This window comes from Hyperolius riggenbachi, chromosome 11 (assembly GCF_040937935.1).
Source record: "Hyperolius riggenbachi isolate aHypRig1 chromosome 11, aHypRig1.pri, whole genome shotgun sequence".
NCBI classification, from domain to species: Eukaryota; Metazoa; Chordata; class Amphibia; order Anura; family Hyperoliidae; genus Hyperolius; species Hyperolius riggenbachi.
The window spans coordinates 15,035,696-15,056,833 of NC_090656.1; the positions used below are offsets into that span (position 1 = coordinate 15,035,696).

Below are 21,138 nucleotides of genomic sequence, written 5' to 3' on the forward strand. Positions count from 1 at the left end.
GGCCACGCTTTGAGACACAACAACCCAGGCCTTGCATGAGGACAAGAAGCGTGCGGATAGCATGCTTTGTACCACCATGCAGTCATAAATGTAATAAAGATAAGTGGTTCAATAAACAGGGACCACGCGGCAACGCTAACCCAGCAGCAGCACACGTGATGGAACAGGAGGAGGCGCAGGAGGAGAAGGCCACGCTTTGTGAGACACAACAACCCAGGCCTTGCATGAGGACAAAAAGCGTGCGGATAGCATGCTTTGTACCGCCATGTAGTCATAAATGTAATAAAGATAAGAGGTTCAATAAACAGGGACCACGCGGCAACGCTAACCCAGCAGCAGCAGCAGCAGCAGCACACGTGATGGAACAGGAGGAGGCGCAGGAGGAGAAGGCCACGCTTTGTGAGACACAACAACCCAGGCCTTGCATGAGGACAAAAAGCGTGCGGATAGCATGCTTTGTACCGCCATGTAGTCATAAATGTAATAAAGATAAGAGGTTCAATAAACAGTGACCACGCGGCAACGGTAACCCAGCAGCAGCAGCAGCACACGTGATGGAACAGGAGGAGGCGCAGGAGGAGAAGGCCACGCTTTGTGAGACACAACAACCCAGGCCTTGCATGAGGACAAAAAGCGTGCGGATAGCATGCTTTGTACCGCCATGTAGTCATAAATGTAATAAAGATAAGAGGTTCAATAAACAGGGACCACGCGGCAACGGTAACCCAGCAGCAGCAGCAGCAGCAGCAGCACACGTGATGGAACAGGAGGAGGCGCAGGAGGAGAAGGCCACGCTTTGTGAGACACAACAACCCAGGCCTTGCATGAGGACAAAAAGCGTGCGGATAGCATGCTTTGTACCGCCATGTAGTCATAAATGTAATAAAGATAAGAGGTTCAATAAACAGGGACCACGCGGCAACGGTAACCCAGCAGCAGCAGCAGCAGCAGCAGCACACGTGATGGAACAGGAGGAGGCGCAGGAGGAGAAGGCCACGCTTTGTGAGACACAACAACCCAGGCCTTGCATGAGGACAAAAAGCGTGCGGATAGCATGCTTTGTACCGCCATGTAGTCATAAATGTAATAAAGATAAGAGGTTCAATAAACAGGGACCACGCGGCAACGGTAACCCAGCAGCAGCAGCAGCAGCACACGTGATGGAACAGGAGGAGGCGCAGGAGGAGAAGGCCACGCTTTGTGAGACACAACAACCCAGGCCTTGCATGAGGACAAAAAGCGTGCGGATAGCATGCTTTGTACCGCCATGTAGTCATAAATGTAATAAAGATAAGAGGTTCAATAAACAGGGACCACGCGGCAACGGTAACCCAGCAGCAGCAGCAGCACACGTGATGGAACAGGAGGAGGCGCAGGAGGAGAAGGCCACGCTTTGTGAGACACAACAACCCAGGCCTTGCATGAGGACAAAAAGCGTGCGGATATAGCAGCAATGCTTTTTGCCGCCATGCAGTCATAAATGTAATACAGATGAGAGGTTCAATAAACAGGGACCGGAAACGCTAAACCATCCCAGATGTTCATCGGTCATGTTACTTGGTTGGGGTCCAGGAGTGTTGCGTAGTCGTTTCCAATCCAGGATTGATTCATTTTAATTTGAGTCAGACGGTCTGCATTTTCTGTGGAGAGGCGGATACGCCGATCTGTGATGATGCCTCCGGCAGCACTGAAACAGCGTTCCGACATAACGCTGGCTGCCGGGCAAGCCAGCACCTCTATTGCGTACATTGCCAGTTCGTGCCAGGTGTCTAGCTTCATGCCCGGTTTCAGGTCCAGCGGTGCCAGCCACAAATCCGTCTGTTCCTTTATTCCCCTCCAAATTTCCTCCCCTGTGTGCTGCTTATCCCCAAGGCAGATCAGCTTCAGCAACGCTTGCTGACGCATGCCAACAGCTGTGCTGCACTGCTTCCACGATCCTACTGCTGCTGGTGCTGGGTTAGCATTTCCGGATGAGGTACAGCTTTGAGATGCGTTGGAGGAGAAGGAGTCAGAGAGGTAGGTGCTGCTGTTGTTATCCAGCTGTTTGCGGCGTGGGCAACACCCGCGCCGTAGCAGGTGAGGAATCGCTGCCAGGCTCCACAAGGTTCACCCAGTGCGCGGTAAGGGAGATGTATCGACCCTGGCCGAACGCACTCGTCCAGGTGTCAGTGGTGAGGTGAACCTTGCAGGCAACGGCATTCTTCAAGCTTCGGGTTATTTAGCTGACCACGTGCTCATGCAACTCAGGCACTGCAGAGCGCGCAAAGTGGTAGCGGCTGGGAACCACGTAACGTGGGATGGCCACTGACATCATGCCCTTGAAGCTGTTTGTCTCCACCACTCGATATGGCAGCATTTCGCAGGCCAGAAGCTTGGCTATGCTGGCTGGCTGTTACTGCCACGGCCCGGGGGTCATTTGCTGGCAATTTCCTCTTGTGCTCAAACATCTCAGAAACAGACAACTCAACCGTAGCGCTGCACACCGAAGGGCTGTTGGTTGTTGTGTTTGATGAACACTGGGAGACCTCAAGAGCACTAGTCCGGAAAGTGACAGTGTCAGCATCGTCTGATGTTTGTGAATGTTGTGAACCACGCAATGGCTGGGCTACTGCTGCTGCTGAGGCGGGTCTGGTGGTGAGTCTGGTGAACCCAAGGGAGGCAGTGTTGCTGGTGGTACCCTGTCCTGCCGCGTTTGCCCACAGAGTGGGATGTTTGGATAGAATGTGGCGGCTCATGCTGGTGGTGGAGAGGTTGTTAATACTTTTCCCCCTGCTCAGGCGGGTCTTGCACACCTTGCAAATCGCCATGGTAACATCCTCAGTGCAGTCTTCAAAGAAAGCCCAGACTTTAACTGGCTGAGGACTCGGACCTCGTGCGTGATGTGCTGGTGCTGCTTAACCCACTGCTGGACGCTTGAGAGGTCATCCAAGTAATTATCTGGTCCTGTTCTTTTGGATCTGTGAGGGTTGTTGTCCTGGACAACATGGGCAGTATTGAGTGGGTTTTCTTGGGTGCTCCCCTGTGGCCTGTACGTGAACCGTCAGGGGAAACACCTCTTCCCTTGCCCCTCCCTCTTTCACCGGATTTCTTCCTCATTTCACTTATCCTTAAAGTACACGCTGACTGGCAGCAGTACAGTGGCAGTACAGAAATGCTATACAGTGGTGGGTGAGCGGTGTACCACTATTGTCAGCAGTGACACAGAGCACAATGCTATACAGTGGCGGGTGAGCGGTGTACTACTGTTCCCAGCAGACACAGAGTGGAAGTAAACACAATGCTATATAGTGTGGCTGAGCCGTGTACACAGAGTGGCATTAAACACAATGCTATATAGTCTGCTATATAGTCACCCCGAACAGGGTGATGTTCTGCAGAACCCGAACAGTGGCAAACACTGTTCGCCCAACACTACTGGGAGGGAACGCAGATTTTAGTACCTAAACACACGATACAACATGTTTTCCGGGGTCGGACTCTGAGGCACATACAGATGGTCCCGATCATCATCCTCATCATACAACTCTTCTCCTGAGTCTGACCCACCCACCACCTCTGCCACCCCAACATCCCCAGACACAGACCCCTCATCGTCCTCAACATTAACTTGGGATGCTGGCCTGAGCCAGACCTCCTCCTCCACATCAGGCCCCATCATCTCCTCAATGGCAGCCCTCATTAATCGCTCTGGCGACGGACTGATGGACACAACGTTCTCCTCCGGGGAGGGCTGCTGCTGACCACTGGCTGCTGGGGTGGATGTTATAGCTTGCGTGGGGCGTTGGCTGTTGCTGTTGTTGGGAGTGCTGCTCACAGCGGAGGTCTCTGGGGAACTCATGTTGAGCTCATATAGTGGTTGACGGTGAGTGGAGTATTACTGATCCCAGCAATATACACACTGACTGGCAGAGTACGCAATGCTATATAGTGTGGCTGAGCGGTGTACACAGAGTGGCAGTAAACACAATGCTATATAGTCTGGCTGAGCGAGCGGTGTACTACTGTTCCCAGCAGAATCAGAGTGGCAGTAAACAATGGTATATAGTCTGGCTGAGCGGTGTACATAGAGTGTCAGTAAACAATGGTATATAGTCTGGCTGAGCGAGCGGTGTACTACTGTTCCCAGCAGAATCAGAGTGGCAGTAAACAATGGTATATAGTCTGGCTGAGCGGTGTACATAGAGTGTCAGTAAACAATGGTATATAGTCTGGCTGAGCGAGCGGTGTACTACTGTTCCCAGCAGAATCAGAGTGGCAGTAAACAATGGTATATAGTCTGGCTGAGCGGTGTACACAGAGTGTCAGTAAACAATGGTATATAGTCTGGCTGAGCGGTGTACACACAATGCTATATAGTCTGCTATATAGTGTCAGTAAACAATGGTATATAGTCTGGCTGAGCGGTGTACACAGAGTGTCAGTAAACAATGGTATATAGTCTGGCTGAGCGAGCGGTGTACTACTGTTCCCAGCAGAATCAGAGTGGCAGTAAACAATGGTATATAGTCTGGCTGAGCGGTGTACACAGAGTGTCAGTAAACAATGGTATATAGTGTGGCTGAGTGGTGTACACAGAGTGTCAGTAAACAATGGTATATAGTCTGGCTGAGCGGTGTACACAGAGTGGCAGTAAACACAATGCTATATACTCTGGCTGAGCGAGCGGTGTACTACTGTTCCCAGCAGACACAGAACAGTAAACAGAATGCTATATAGTGTGGCTGAGCGAGCGGTGTACCACTATTCCCAGCAGACACAGAACAGTGAACAGAATGCTATATAGTGTGGCTGAGCGAGCGGTGTACCACTATTCCCAGCAGACACAGAACAGTAAACAGAATGCTATATAGTGTGGCTGAGCGAGCGGTGTACCACTATTCCAAGCAGACACAGAACAGTGAACAGAATGCTATATAGTGTGGCTGAGCGAGCGGTGTACCACTATTCCCAGCAGACACAGAGTGGCAGTAAACAGAATGCTATATAGTGTGGCTGAGCGAGGTACACAGAGTGGCAGTAAACAGAATGCTATATAGTGTGGCTGAGCGAGCGGTGTACCACTATTCCCAGCAGACACAGAACAGTGAACAGAATGCTATATAGTGTGGCTGAGCGAGCGGTGTACCACTATTCCCAGCAGACACAGAACAGTGAACAGAATGCTATATAGTGTGGATGAGCGAGCGGTGTACCACTATTCCCAGCAGACACAGAACAGTAAACAGAATGCTATATAGTGTGGCTGAGCGAGCGGTGTACCACTATTCCCAGCAGACACAGAACAGTGAACAGAATGCTATATAGTGTGGCTGAGCGAGCGGTGTACCACTATTCCCAGCAGACACAGAACAGTGAACAGAATGCTATATAGTGTGGCTGAGCGAGCGGTGTACTACTGTTCCCAGCAGACACAGAACAGTACACAGAATGCTATATAGTGTGGCTGAACGAGCGGTGTACTACTGTTCCCAGCAGACACAGAACAGTACACAGAATGCTATATAGTGTGGCTGAACGAGCGGTGTACCACTATTCCAAGCAGACACAGAACAGTGAACAGAATGCTATATAGTGTGGCTGAGCGAGCGGTGTACCACTATTCCCAGCAGACACAGAGTGGCAGTAAACAGAATGCTATATAGTGTGGCTGAGCGAGGTACACAGAGTGGCAGTAAACAGAATGCTATATAGTGTGGCTGTGCAAGCGGTGTACTACTATTCCCAGCAGACACAGAGTGGCAGTAAACAGAATGCTATATAGTGTGGCTGAGCGAGGTACACAGAGTGGCAGTAAACAGAATGCTGAGCGAGCGGTGTACTACTATTCCCAGCAGCGACACACAATGACTGGGGGGGACCCTGGCTAGCGTGGCTGGAGCGCGAACTACCCTGCCTGCCTACCCAAAGCTAAACCCACAGACAAATGGCGGAGATATGACGTGGTTCGGGTATTTATTTACCCGAACCACGTGACAGTTCGGCCAATCAGAGCGCGTTCGGGTCCGAACCACGTGACCCGTTCGGCCAATCACAGCGCTAGCCGAACGTTCGGGGAACGTTCGGCCATGCGCTCTTAGTTCGGCCATATGGCCGAACGGTTTGGCCGAGCACCGTCAGGTGTTCGGCCGAACTCGAACATCACCCGAACAGGGTGATGTTCTGCAGAACCCGAACAGTGGCGAACACTGTTCGCCCAACACTACTCACAAGCAACGTGGATTGCTCAAAATTTTGGAGGACTTGGCAGAGGTCCAACATGTTGGCCCAATCGGATCCACAGAAGCTTGGCAGCTGGCCGGATGCGCCTCGGTACTGCGCCGTCATGTACTGGACCACTGCACTCTTCTGCTCGCAAAAGCGGGCTAGCATGTGCAGCGTAGAATTCCAGCGCGTAGGGACATCACACAGCAAGCGATGGTGGGGGAGATTGAAGCGCTCCTGCATCTTGGCGAGTGCCCCTGAAGCAGTACTGGAAGTTCTACAATGTTTGGCCACTCGACGCACCTTCAACAGAAGATCGGCCACGCCTGGGTATGTCCTCAGGAACCGCTGAACTACTAGGTTCATCACGTGCGCCAGGCAAGGGATGTGTGTCAGCTTAGCCAACCTTAAAGCGCGAATGAGATTACTCCCATTATCACACACAACCATGCCCGGTTTCAGGTCCAGCGGTGCCAGCCACAAATCCGTCTGTTCCTTTATTCCCTTCCAAATTTCCTCCCCTGTGTGCTGCTTATCCCCAAGGCAGATCAGCTTCAGCAACGCTTGCTGACGCATGCCAACAGCTGTGCTGCACTGCTTCCATGATCCTACTGCTGCTGGGTTAGTGTTTCCGGATGAGGTACAGCTTTGAGATGCGTTGGAGGAGAAGGAGTCAGAGAGGTAGGTGCTGCTGTTGTTATCCAGTGGGAGGGACGGCGGTGCAGCTGTTTGCAGCGTGGGCAACACCCGCGCCGTAGCAGGTGAGGAATCGCTGCCAGGCTCCACAAGGTTCACCCAGTGCGCGGTAAGGGAAATGTATCGACCCTGTCCGAACGCATTCGTCCAGGTGTCAGTGGTGAGGTGAACCTTGCAGGCAACGCCATTCTTCAAGCTTCGGGTTATTTTGCTGACCACGTGCTCATGCAACTCAGGCACTGCAGAGCGCGCAAAGTGGTAGCGGCTGGGAACCACGTAACGTGGGATGGCCACTGACATCATGCCCTTGAAGCTGTTTGTCTCCACCACTCGATATGGCAGCATTTCGCAGGCCAGAAGCTTGGCTATGCTGGCTGTTACTGCCACGGCCCGGGGGTCATTTGCTGGCAATTTCCTCTTGCGCTCAAACATCTCCGACACAGACAACTGAACCGTAGCGCTGCACATGGAAGGGCTGTTGGTTGTTGTGTTTGATGAACACTGGGAGACCTCAAGAGCACTAGTCCGGAAAGTGACTGTGTCAGCGTCGTCTGATGTTTGTGAATGTTGTGAACCACGCAATGGCTGGGCTACTGCTGCTGCTGAGGCGGGTCTGGTGGTGAGTCTGGTGAACCCAAGGGAGGCAGTGTTGCTGGTGGTACCCTGTCCTGCCGCGTTTGCCCACAGAGTGGGATGTTTGGATAGCATGTGGCGGCTCATGCTGGTGGTGGAGAGGTTGTTAATACTTTTCCCCCTGCTCAGGCGGGTCTTGCACACCTTGCAAATCGCCATGGTAACATCCTCAGTGCAGTCTTCAAAGAAAGCCCAGACTTTGGAGCACCTGCCTTGCTGGCGATTTCTGTTTGCTCCTCTTTTGCCTCTCACTTGAACTTCCACGCTTGTGGTGCCTGAAATTGCGCGCCACCTACCTTGTGGCACAAGGCGAACTCGTGCAGCAGTGGGTTCTTCAACAGACTCATCTGTGCTGCTGCTACAACGGCGATGTTCTCGTTCACAAACAAAATCTGGGTCTATGTCCACATTGTCCATACCCTCCTCTTCCATCTCCTCAAACTCGTCATATGTCATTGTGGGGGGCCGCCGCCGTGGAGTAGAGCTCCCCAGAACAACCTCTGCGCAGCTCACTCCAACGTCGTCTTCCAGATCTTGTCGGCCGACCTCCTGCAATTGCAACCCCTCCTGCCCAACTTGCTCTGGGATTTGGGTTTCCGAGTCCTCCTCGGACTCGCCTTGCATTTCAGTGCGCGGTGCATTTCCCACAGTTAATGGTTGTGAATCCAGGCACAACATTTCTGGCTGTTCCTCCATTGACCTTTGAAAGGTGGAAGTTTGTTGGGCTGGGAATAGCTCCTGCGAATACCCCATTGTGTCCCGAGGTAATTCATCGGACTGGTTATCTGGCAGTTGTGTGCGTGGTGTCGCTGCCGGTTGTGTCAGCTTTGTGCCCACTGGCTCCTTGTAACTGGCTGAGGACTCGGACCTCGTGCGTGATGTGCTGGTGCTGCTTAACCCACTGCTGGACGCTTGAGAGGTCATCCAAGTAATTATCTGGTCCTGTTCTTTTGGATCTGTGAGGGTTGTTGTCCTGGACAACATGGGCGGTATTGAGTGGGTTTTCTTGGGTGCTCCCCTGTGGCCTGTACGTGAACCGTCAGGGGAAACACCTCTTCCCTTGCCCCTCCCTCTTTCACCGTATTTCTTCCTCATTTTACTTATCCTTAAAGTACACGCTGACTGGCAGCAGTACAGTGGCAGTACAGAAATGCTATACAGTGGTGGGTGAGCGGTGTACCACTATTGCCAGCAGCGACACAGAGCACAATGATATACAGTGGCGGGTGAGCGGTGTACTACTGTTCCCAGCAGACACAGAGTGGCAGTAAACAATGCTATATAGTCTGGCTGAGCAGTGTACACAGAGTGGCAGTACACACAATGCTATATAGTCTGGCTGAGCGGTGTACACAGAGTGGCAGTACACACAATGCTATATAGTCTGGCTGAGCCGTGTACACAGAGTGGCAGTACACACAATGCTATATAGTCTGGCTGAGCGGTGTACACAGAGTGGCAGTAAACACAATGCTATATATAGCGTGGCTGAGCGAGGTACACAGTGGCAGTACACACAATGCTATATAGTCTGGCTGAGCGGTGTACACAGAGTGGCAGTACACACAATGCTATATAGTCTGGCTGAGCCGTGTACACAGAGTGGCAGTACACACAATGCTATATAGTCTGGCTGAGCGGTGTACACAGAGTGGCAGTAAACACAATGCTATATATAGCGTGGCTGAGCGAGGTACACAGTGGCAGTACACACAATGCTATATAGTCTGGCTGAGCCGTGTACAAAGAGTGGCAGTACACACAATGCTATATATAGCGTGGCTGAGCGAGTTACACAGTGGCAGTACACACAATGCTATATAGTCTGGCTGAGCGGTGTACACAGAGTGGCAGTACACACAATGCTATATAGTCTGGCTGAGCGGTGTACACAGAGTGGCAGTACACACAATGCTATATAGTCTGGCTGAGCCGTGTACACAGAGTGGCAGTACACACAATGCTATATAGTCTGGCTGAGCCGTGTACACAGAGTGGCAGTACACACAATGCTATATATAGCGTGGCTGAGCGAGGTACACAGTGGCAGTACACACAATGCTATATATAGCGTGGCTGAGCGAGTTACACAGTGGCAGTACACACAATGCTATATAGTCTGGCTGAGCGGTGTACACAGAGTGGCAGTACACACAATGCTATATAGTCTGGCTGAGCGGTGTACACAGAGTGGCAGTACACACAATGCTATATAGTCTGGCTGAGCCGTGTACACAGAGTGGCAGTACACACAATGCTATATAGTCTGGCTGAGCGGTGTACACAGAGTGGCAGTAAACACAATGCTATATATAGCGTGGCTGAGCGAGGTACACAGTGGCAGTACACACAATGCTATATAGTCTGGCTGAGCGGTGTACACAGAGTGGCAGTACACACAATGCTATATAGTCTGGCTGAGCGGTGTACACAGAGTGGCAGTACACACAATGCTATATATAGCGTGGCTGAGCGAGGTACACAGTGGCAGTACACACAATGCTATATAGTCTGGCTGAGCCGTGTACACAGAGTGGCAGTACACACAATGCTATATATAGCGTGGCTGAGCGAGTTACACAGTGGCAGTACACACAATGCTATATAGTCTGGCTGAGCGGTGTACACAGAGTGGCAGTACACACAATGCTATATAGTCTGGCTGAGCGGTGTACACAGAGTGGCAGTACACACAATGCTATATAGTCTGGCTGAGCCGTGTACACAGAGTGGCAGTACACACAATGCTATATAGTCTGGCTGAGCCGTGTACACAGAGTGGCAGTACACACAATGCTATATAGTCTGGCTGAGCGGTGTACACAGAGTGGCAGTACACACAATGCTATATAGTCTGGCTGAGCGGTGTACACAGAGTGGCAGTACACACAATGCTATATAGTCTGGCTGAGCCGTGTACACAGAGTGGCAGTACACACAATGCTATATAGTCTGGCTGAGCGGTGTACACAGAGTGGCAGTAAACACAATGCTATATATAGCGTGGCTGAGCGAGGTACACAGTGGCAGTACACACAATGCTATATAGTCTGGCTGAGCCGTGTACACAGAGTGGCAGTACACACAATGCTATATATAGCGTGGCTGAGCGAGTTACACAGTGGCAGTACACACAATGCTATATAGTCTGGCTGAGCGGTGTACACAGAGTGGCAGTACACACAATGCTATATAGTCTGGCTGAGCCGTGTACACAGAGTGGCAGTACACACAATGCTATATAGTCTGGCTGAGCGGTGTACACAGAGTGGCAGTAAACACAATGCTATATATAGCGTGGCTGAGCGAGGTACACAGTGGCAGTACACACAATGCTATATAGTCTGGCTGAGCCGTGTACACAGAGTGGCAGTACACACAATGCTATATATAGCGTGGCTGAGCGAGTTACACAGTGGCAGTACACACAATGCTATATAGTCTGGCTGAGCGGTGTACACAGAGTGGCAGTACACACAATGCTATATAGTCTGGCTGAGCCGTGTACACAGAGTGGCAGTACACACAATGCTATATAGTCTGGCTGAGCGGTGTACACAGAGTGGCAGTACACACAATGCTATATAGTCTGGCTGAGCCGTGTACACAGAGTGGCAGTACACACAATGCTATATAGTCTGGCTGAGCGGTGTACACAGAGTGGCAGTACACACAATGCTATATAGTCTGGCTGAGCGGTGTACACAGAGTGGCAGTAAACACAATGCTATATAGTCTGGCTGAGCGGTGTACACAGAGTGGCAGTACACACAATGCTATATAGTCTGGCTGAGCCGTGTACACAGAGTGGCAGTACACACAATGCTATATAGTCTGGCTGAGCGGTGTACACAGAGTGGCAGTACACACAATGCTATATAGTCTGGCTGAGCCGTGTACACAGAGTGGCAGTACACACAATGCTATATAGTCTGGCTGAGCGGTGTACACAGAGTGGCAGTACACACAATGCTATATAGTCTGGCTGAGCGGTGTACACAGAGTGGCAGTAAACACAATGCTATATATAGCGTGGCTGAGCGGTGTACACAGAGTGGCAGTACACACAATGCTATATAGTCTGGCTGAGCGGTGTACACAGAGTGGCAGTAAACACAATGCTATATAGTCTGGCTGAGCCGTGTACACAGAGTGGCAGTACACACAATGCTATATAGTCTGGCTGAGCCGTGTACACAGAGTGGCAGTACACACAATGCTATATAGTCTGGCTGAGCGGTGTACACAGAGTGGCAGTACACACAATGCTATATAGTCTGGCTGAGCCGTGTACACAGAGTGGCAGTACACACAATGCTATATAGTCTGGCTGAGCGGTGTACACAGAGTGGCAGTACACACAATGCTATATAGTCTGGCTGAGCGGTGTACACAGAGTGGCAGTAAACACAATGCTATATATAGCGTGGCTGAGCGGTGTACACAGAGTGGCAGTACACACAATGCTATATAGTCTGGCTGAGCGGTGTACACAGAGTGGCAGTAAACACAATGCTATATATAGCGTGGCTGAGCGAGGTACACAGTGGCAGTACACACAATGCTATATAGTCTGGCTGAGCCCTGTACACAGAGTGGCAGTACACACAATGCTATATATAGCGTGGCTGAGCGAGTTACACAGTGGCAGTACACACAATGCTATATAGTCTGGCTGAGCGGTGTACACAGAGTGGCAGTACACACAATGCTATATAGTCTGGCTGAGCCGTGTACACAGAGTGGCAGTACACACAATGCTATATAGTCTGGCTGAGCGGTGTACACAGAGTGGCAGTAAACACAATGCTATATATAGCGTGGCTGAGCGAGGTACACAGTGGCAGTACACACAATGCTATATAGTCTGGCTGAGCCGTGTACACAGAGTGGCAGTACACACAATGCTATATATAGCGTGGCTGAGCGAGTTACACAGTGGCAGTACACACAATGCTATATAGTCTGGCTGAGCGGTGTACACAGAGTGGCAGTACACACAATGCTATATAGTCTGGCTGAGCCGTGTACACAGAGTGGCAGTACACACAATGCTATATAGTCTGGCTGAGCCGTGTACACAGAGTGGCAGTACACACAATGCTATATAGTCTGGCTGAGCGGTGTACACAGAGTGGCAGTAAAAACAATGCTATATAGTCTGGCTGAGCGGTGTACACAGAGTGGCAGTACACACAATGCTATATAGTCTGGCTGAGCCGTGTACACAGAGTGGCAGTACACACAATGCTATATAGTCTGGCTGAGCGGTGTACACAGAGTGGCAGTACACACAATGCTATATAGTCTGGCTGAGCCGTGTACACAGAGTGGCAGTACACACAATGCTATATAGTCTGGCTGAGCGGTGTACACAGAGTGGCAGTACACACAATGCTATATAGTCTGGCAGAGCGGTGTACACAGAGTGGCAGTAAACACAATGCTATATATAGCGTGGCTGAGCGGTGTACACAGAGTGGCAGTACACACAATGCTATATAGTCTGGCTGAGCCGTGTACACAGAGTGGCAGTACACACAATGCTATATAGTCTGGCTGAGCGGTGTACACAGAGTGGCAGTACACACAATGCTATATAGTCTGGCTGAGCCGTGTACACAGAGTGGCAGTACACACAATGCTATATAGTCTGGCTGAGCGGTGTACACAGAGTGGCAGTACACACAATGCTGTATAGTCTGGCTGAGCCGTGTACACAGATTCGCAGTAAACACAATGCTATATATAGTGTGGCTGAGCGAGGTACACAGTGGCAGTAAACAATGCTATATATAGTGTGGCTGAGCGAGCGGTGTACTACTGTTCCCAGCAGCGACACAAAATGACTGGGGGGGGGCCCTGGCTAGCGTGGCTGGAGAGCGAACTACCCTGCCTGCCTACCCAAAGCTAAACCCACAGACAAATGGCGGAGATATGACGTGGTTCGGGTATTTATTTACCCGAACCACGTGACCGTTCGGCCAATCAGAGCGCGTTCGGGTCCGAACCACGTGACCCGTTCGGTCAATCACAGCGCTAGCCGAACGTTCGGGGAACGTTCGGCCATGCGCTCTTAGTTCGGCCATGCGGCCGAACGGTTTGGCCGAGCACCACCAGGTGTTCGGCCGAACTCGAACATCACCCGAACAGGGTGATGTTCTGCAGAACCCGAACAGTGGCGAACACTGTTCGCCCAACACTACTCTCCTGTAGTACCATAGATTTTCCAGAAAAACTGCAAAGCCATTACCTCAAAGGAGGTCTAAGTGGTAATTGGTAGGTAGCATAGGGGATAGAGTGTAGGTGTCTCTAATCGCCTATGCTATCAAGGCATTTTGTATTGACCTGAGGAAGCGGGCCTTGACCTATGAAACGCGTTGTCAGATTGGCTTTTTGAATAAAAACTTTTTTCCAGTTGAACTGGTGTCTATATCTTCTGAAGAGGTAAGCGATTACCTCTCTTTTTATTATTTTTTATTTATATTTTAAAACAACAGAACACACATGGGGCACCTCCATCCTACCCATTATGTGACATTGGTAACAGGATTAGTGGGCACCGATCTTGTGAGAGTCGGCCAATGGGAGCAGCTCAGTGAGGATCAGGCACAAGTTATGACTCAGGACCGAATGTTTCTACATAAACAGTTGAAAAAAGGTTCACTGTAACCTTTTGTGGACCGACGTAGTTTGAATCTACATCCAGCAGGTGGTGCTGCCACCGATTCAACGTCCACGAATACGAACCATCCCGACGCGATCGTGCACATATGACAGCGGACATCTCCCCTCAGTAATCAGAAGCCATCGCGTATGGCTGCTGATCACATGATCACTATGATCGCCGGCGGTTCATAGTGATCACTAGTAAGAGCTGCGGCGGTAGGGGGGAAAAGAAAAGGATCCACTCACCTTCCTGCCATTCCCCCGACGATCGGCGCTCTCCTCCGCTCTGGCCGGCATCCCTGCTGTATTGACGCTAAGTGCCGGGTCCCGGCCTGATGACGTCATCAAGCCACGACCCGGAAGTACAGCGGGGAAGTCAGCGAGAGCGGAGGTGTCCACAGCTGCTCATCGCTGGAGCCTGGGAGGTGAGTAAAGGCTGCTGGCAAAGGGGGGACATCTGGAGGCAGGGGGGACACACAGCCCAGCAAACCCCAGCAGAGATCCAGCTGCCTGACCCCCCCCCCCCCCCGCCCCAAACGCCCCCTCCCCCACAGGCAAAAAATGCCTGGTCCATAAGAGGGGGAAGGCAGCCGGTTAATAATATTTTAGATAATGTTGTTGTTTCACAAAACTTTTCTAGTGAACTAACTCTTCTTATCTGCCTGATGTTATGGTTTATCTCACATTTGGCCTGATGCATGAAGCAGCGGTAAAATTGCGCGGGCTAATTTTAGCACAACACGCGTTACTTACCATGCTAATAGGGTAATGAGTACTACGAAGGCCAATAACTGTGTGCACACTGCTGCACCACTCTGATGATCCCTTCGCCTCCCCGCATAGCAACAGAACGCGTCGTCAGCTATACAGCTGACTCCCGTCTGTACAGCATCGGACTAGTGATGTCACCCGAGGCATCGGGTCCCGATCCCCGACAGTTGACATAAGTCACATGTGTGTACAGAGCTTTGTCGAGACAATGGCTGAGGAGGACAGCAAGGCAATGTGCATTGATTAATCGGAAATGAATAAATTTAAATATGTCAGCCCCCATATCCCTCACAGTTCAGGTGTGCTTTAGAGGAGGACTGTAAGGGGAGGGTGGGGAAAAGAGAGTTGTACTTACCTGCGGCTTCCCCCGCAAAAACGTCCTCTGCTCGCGCCGGGACATAACGATACTCCGGGTCCCCGCTGCCAGCTCACTTCCGGGATTTATGACTTTAAAGTCACAAACCACTGGGCTTGCGCGCCCACGTCCTCGCTCCTGCTGATGTCACTGGGAGCATAATGTGCAGTACGTTCCCGGTGACACCAGTGGGAGCGAGGACGCAGTGGTTTGAGACTTTAAAGGCGGAAATCCTGGAAGTGAGCTGGCCGCGGGGACTGGAGGATCGTTATGTCCCAGCACGAGCACATGATGTTTGTGGGGGATCGTTAGAAGCCCCAGGTAAGTACAACTCTCTTTCCCCCAAACCCCCTTACAGTCCTCCTTTAAGGTTAGGAGTAATGTAAGATAAGTAATGAGAAAAGTTTTGTGTATTAAAGGACAACTGAAGTGTGAAAAATATGGAGGCTGCCAAATATGTTTCCTTTTAAACAACACCTGGCAGACCTGCTGAAAGAGTGAATGTAAACCTGACTATTCCTTTATCGAAATAAAACAACATCTGCACTAATAATTCTAATATTGGGGGATAGATCTTTATCCTCCATTAAGACCCTAAAACCAGGAAAAAAAATCACACTGCAGAGAGATCTGCTGCAGCCCCAGTACTTACTCACCTCCCTGGGATCCATTCCATTCTCCCTCCATCCTCCGGGTGGCGCTGTAACCCTATAGTGAGATCACCGTCTGTCATTATGATGACAAATGGTGATCTCACCCAAGGGATGCAGTGACTCGGAGAACAGGAAGGAGAATAGCTGGCGTCTGGAGCCCACTGTGCGCTACACTCGTTACGTTACCGCTCCTGGCTTGTTTTTTGCACCCCGAGCCTGACTCGTGATAACCGTCAAGGAGGTTAATGGATACATGTCTTAGAGTATACTTAACTACACTTTATACAGTATATACAGTATGTGCTCAATACTGTAAAATCAGCCATGGTGCCCCAGGGTTTCCATTGACTGCTTGAGTGTTTTTAGAGCTACATCAGGGCATTCATATAATTATGCTGCCGGGAGATTTGGGCGCAGGGTAAAGCCGATACACGGCTCACCCGGCTCTTGCATGCAAGTCCCGGCGGGGATAATTACTATTCCCCCTCATCGTGGATAGAAGGGAAGGAGGTAATTTGGCTTCAAGCTATTGCTGGCGGACGAATGACAGTGTTTTTATAGTAATTTGTGCTCCATCTTCTGACAGTACCCAAATTACTCACTGTCACTGGGTGCCGCTATAGGCATAATTCCTATTACGACCTATGGTGGCGCCGGCTGCGCCAAGGTCTCCAGCCAGGGCCGCGCCTGGGCGGGTGCTGCGGGTGCATTGCACCCAGGCGCCTCTCTCTGACAGGCGCCGGTGGAAGGCAAGGAAGGACGGGCAGAACAGTGTCGCACAGCGGGAAGCAGCTGACAGCGGGTGGAGACTTACCGCTGTTACAGCCACCGGAGGGAGCGCTGATCTGTGTGCCGCTAGTGTGGTCTACTCAAGCCCACACTAGCGGCACACAGATCAGCGCTCCCTCCGGTGGCTGTACAGCGGTAAGTCTCCGCCCGCTGTCAGCCGCTGCCCGCTGTGCGACACTTTACAGATTCCGGAGGGGAGAGCCAGGAAGGGGGGCACCAAGGTGAGGGAAGGGGGGGGGGACTTCCCCCCCTTCTCCGCTGCTATGCAAATCGCCCTCCTTCACTGGCTGTCTCCCCTCCTGGAAACACCTACCAGCCTGGCTGCATATACTGGGGGCGCTTACAGACCTGGCTATACTGGGGAGACCTATACACCTGGCTGCATATACTGGGGAGACCTATACACCTGGCTGCATATACTGGGGGCACCTATACACCTAGCTGCATATACTGGGGGCACCTATACACCTGGCTGCATATACTGGGGACACCTATACACCTGGCTGCATATACTGGGGACACATACACCTGGCTGCATATACTGGGGCGACCTATACACCTGGCTGCATATACTGGGGAGACCTATACACCTGGCTGCATATACTAGGGGCACTTATAGACCTAGCTATACTGGGGAGACCTATACACCTGGCTGTATATACTGGGGACACCTATACACCCATAGGCGCCAGAGAAAATCTTGCACCCAGGTGCCAGGCACCCCAGGCTCACCCCTGTCTCCAGCGTTGTTTTTACAGCGCTCCACATCAGGCAGCAGGTTTCTTCACACTTTGCTGCCAGGTTTGCTTCAGAAGTAGCAGTCTGTTTAGGTCGTGTAAGCTATGGCTATATCTACCAATCACGGTGGTTTCCAGGATCAGAGTCACAAGACAGAAGAGGTTGATGTTGGCATTGTAGACGTTGAACTCCACAAAGATAGCTTTAGTGAGGCTGTCTAGCCACGCAACCGACTCCAGCTCGTCAACAAGGCTGTGGCAAGAGAAAATCAGAAAGATGAGAATACCATAATAACCACGACTAGAAAACATGTGACAACATTACTAACAGTAGTGGGACTCTCCACCACAGACTTCAGACTAGGTTTCTCTCATTGTACGTTGTCCTGACTCACTTACCCGTCCTTCGCGAGCCTTTGTCTTTATGCTGTGGCAAATGCCAGGCCTTACCCCTGACTCCACCTTGGTGCCCTTATGGTAAAAGGGTCTTTCTATGTATATGTTACGGCCAGAACCCAAAGTGTGGCCACTTCGGTTTCTGGCCGGCCAATGTGCGAAGTGGCCGCAGCGCAGCGGCCAATGTTAGAAATGTAATGTTTAAACGTATTAAAACCTGCTCAATTTCATGAAATATAGCCGGCGGCAATGTAATAGATGAAGCCGCCGGCTTTCGCACTGCCTCCTCTCCTCCTCCTCCTCCCCCCGTCTCTCTCCTCTCCCTGCCTCCTATACAATATACGGAGCAGCCGGCGGGGACACGCGTGTCCCAGAGAGTCGTTCGTCGCGGCAGGGGAAGCAGAGCGGGGAGGCTGCAGACATTGCTTCTGCCAGCACCCGCCCTGCAGGAACGGCAGGATTCCCCTGCCGCAACGAACGACTCTCTGGGACACGCGTGTCCCCGGCTGCTCCGTATGTTGTATAGGAGGCAGGGAGAGGAGAGAGGCAGGGAGAGGAGAGAGGCGGGGGGGGGGGGGGGGGGGGGGGAAGGAGGAGGAGAGGAGGCTGTGCAAAAGCCGGCGGCTTCATCTATTACATTGCCGCCGGCTGCATTTCATGAAATTGAGCAGGTTTTAATACATTTAAACATTGCATTTCTAACATTGGCCGCTGCGCTGCGGCCACTTCGCATATTGGCCGGCCAGAACCCGAAGTGGCTGGCCAGAACGCGAAGTGGCCACACTTTGGGTTCTGGCCGTAACATATATACAGACAGAATGCTGGCCTGGGAATAAATAAACATCTTGACTGATCTGTAACATCAGTGTTCCTGAAAAGGTAGATATATTTGGAGGGGGTATAGCCAGTGTGATCTATTAGCTAACAGAAGTATATTGGTAGTCCATGGAGCACCTTCACTGCTAATTTAGGCTGCCTAGCCAACCCCCCATCTACAACCCCCCCCCCCCCCGCCCCCAACGCTGCCTTTGTTGATGACAATCAGTGTCCTGCTGATGCCTTTGCCGATAGCCGTTGACCCCCCACTGCCTTTGCAGATAGCCAAAGTCCCATCACTGCTTTTTCTGATAGCCGATGTCTAGTTTGGAGGGATAATATTAGCACTATAGAGTTATGTTTATGTTAGGTTAGGGTTTTTTTTTATCCGGGGGGGGGGGGGGGGGAGCAGTATAAGGAACTGTTGGGTGGGGTGTTAATGCACTACATTAATGAGTGGAATGGCATTTGTGCTAAATGTGGGAAAGGGGAACAGCCTATAGGATCTAGAGGTCATGCTTGGTTTAGGGGGAAGGGTGTATTTAGCACTAGAAGGTTTTATGCTAAGGTGGAGGGCATAATAGTATTTAGTACTAAGTGAGCTATAATCCTTTTTTTTCCTGGGAGGGAAGGGTTAGAAATGAGCACCAGTAATGGTTTATACTAGCTGCGGGATGAATAGTGTACAAGGGCAGGCAGTACATAGCACAGAAAAGGAAGAGGAGAGGAGCGCTCCCCAGTGCATTACCTTATTTAATTATGCTTCTTGCACAAAGACAAGTTAAAACTTACAATGTTAAAAATGAAACAGAGCTTATCACAATATAGTGGATCACCGTGTCCGAGATGTAAGTTCATCAGTCTGGCTCCTCCACACTATGGCCAGTAGATGTGGTAATCCTAAGGATCGAATGGCGCCAGCGGGATGCGGTGCACGGGAGTGTGTCGGCAGCTGCCCTGCGCCTAGGACGTCATGACGCGTTTCGGCGTTCCACGCCTTCGTCAGATGACGTCATGGCGCAGGGGGGTGGAATTTAAGAGTGTTGCGTTGCTTGGCAACGTTCGGGGCATCCCGACGGGGGTTAGATGGGAACAAAATTCATGCGCGCGTTTGAATGCGGACGCAAGGGCGCGTGTCTCGCGCTTAGCTCACGGCTGGACGCGTGGTAACCTCATGATTAACAGACAGGAGGTGGTGCGCTCCTAAACGTGAAATTAAAATAACAATAATAATAATAATAATAATAACGGGGCGCAGTGGTGGTGGGCGGGAATCCGCACCGATGGTGTTACTCGCGGTTAGTACAAAGGAAAGGGAGACGGGGGCGTGGCTGGCAGCGGGTAGCTTAGTAACGTGTAAACAGCCCCATATTGAAACAGACTCATGGGGAAAATTGCGTGTGTATGCGCAACGGGGTCAATATGAACTCATCTAAAAGACTGAATGTGGATCAGGGATTCACCAATTGTGAATCCACTCATAAAAACAATACATTTCAGGCAAATATAAAAATACAATTCAGGTAAATATAATAATAAAAAGAATGCATTTCAGGCAAATATAATAAAAAGGATGCTCATGCGCAAGCATTATAATAAAGTGACAACAACACGTATATCCGTGTAGGATGAATGGGCTAATGTTTGGGTACATGTTAAGCTAAAAGTATATTATAAGAAATATATATATAAAAATATATGAATAAGTAAATGAGGTAGCCATACACGTAACCATCCATATTCATATACACACAATTAGAAACATGCAAGCTCATTGAAACCCTATCTAAACTTCATCAACATGGTGTATGTGGATATGTCTACACTTTTGCGCATATAATCGGGGTTAGAATATTGTGTTTGGCTTGCATGAACCGGATAGGTCACAGTACACCTTTCACCCATCATTAATAAATGGATTAAACTGAATGAATCAAAATGGATACTACATGCAAATGATGCCTGGAATACTTTTGAATAGTACATAGCACAGGTAGGCAATAATGCTAGGTTTAGGGTGGGTGGGAGATGTTATGTTTAGTCCCATGAGGGGTTATGCTAGGTTTTGGGAGAGATAGTATTAGCACCAGGAGGTTAGGTTAGCTTTAGATACGGAAGCAGGGCCAGCGCTACCATAGAGGCAAAATAGGCAATTGCCCCAGGGCCCTAGAGCCTGTAGGGGCCCCCAGTGGCTACAAGAGGAAAACATTTTTTTTCAAAAAGACCTTATAGTTTTTGAGAAAATCGATTTTAAAGTTTCAAAGGAAAAAAATTACACATTTAAAAACCCGCCGAATTTAACGGTTAATAGCAAATCCACCTTAAATGCTAGAAACCCTAAATTTGCAGAATATGTTAAGGAGATCATTGGGAATAAGAGAAAAAAAACAATTTTTCAAAAAGACCTTATAGTTTTTGAGAA

General features: G+C 50.4%; 1 protein-coding gene across 1 annotated transcript in view; it reads right to left on the reverse strand.

The window, feature by feature from the left end:
- The window catches only part of PKD1L3 (polycystin 1 like 3, transient receptor potential channel interacting), a 96,328-nt gene that overhangs the window by 21,483 nt on the left and 53,707 nt on the right, over positions 1-21,138 (reverse strand). The window contains exon 18 of the mRNA XM_068260935.1: positions 17,624-17,757. Coding sequence (XP_068117036.1) covers positions 17,624-17,757 — 134 coding nt within the window. The remainder of the gene's footprint in view (positions 1-17,623; positions 17,758-21,138) is intronic.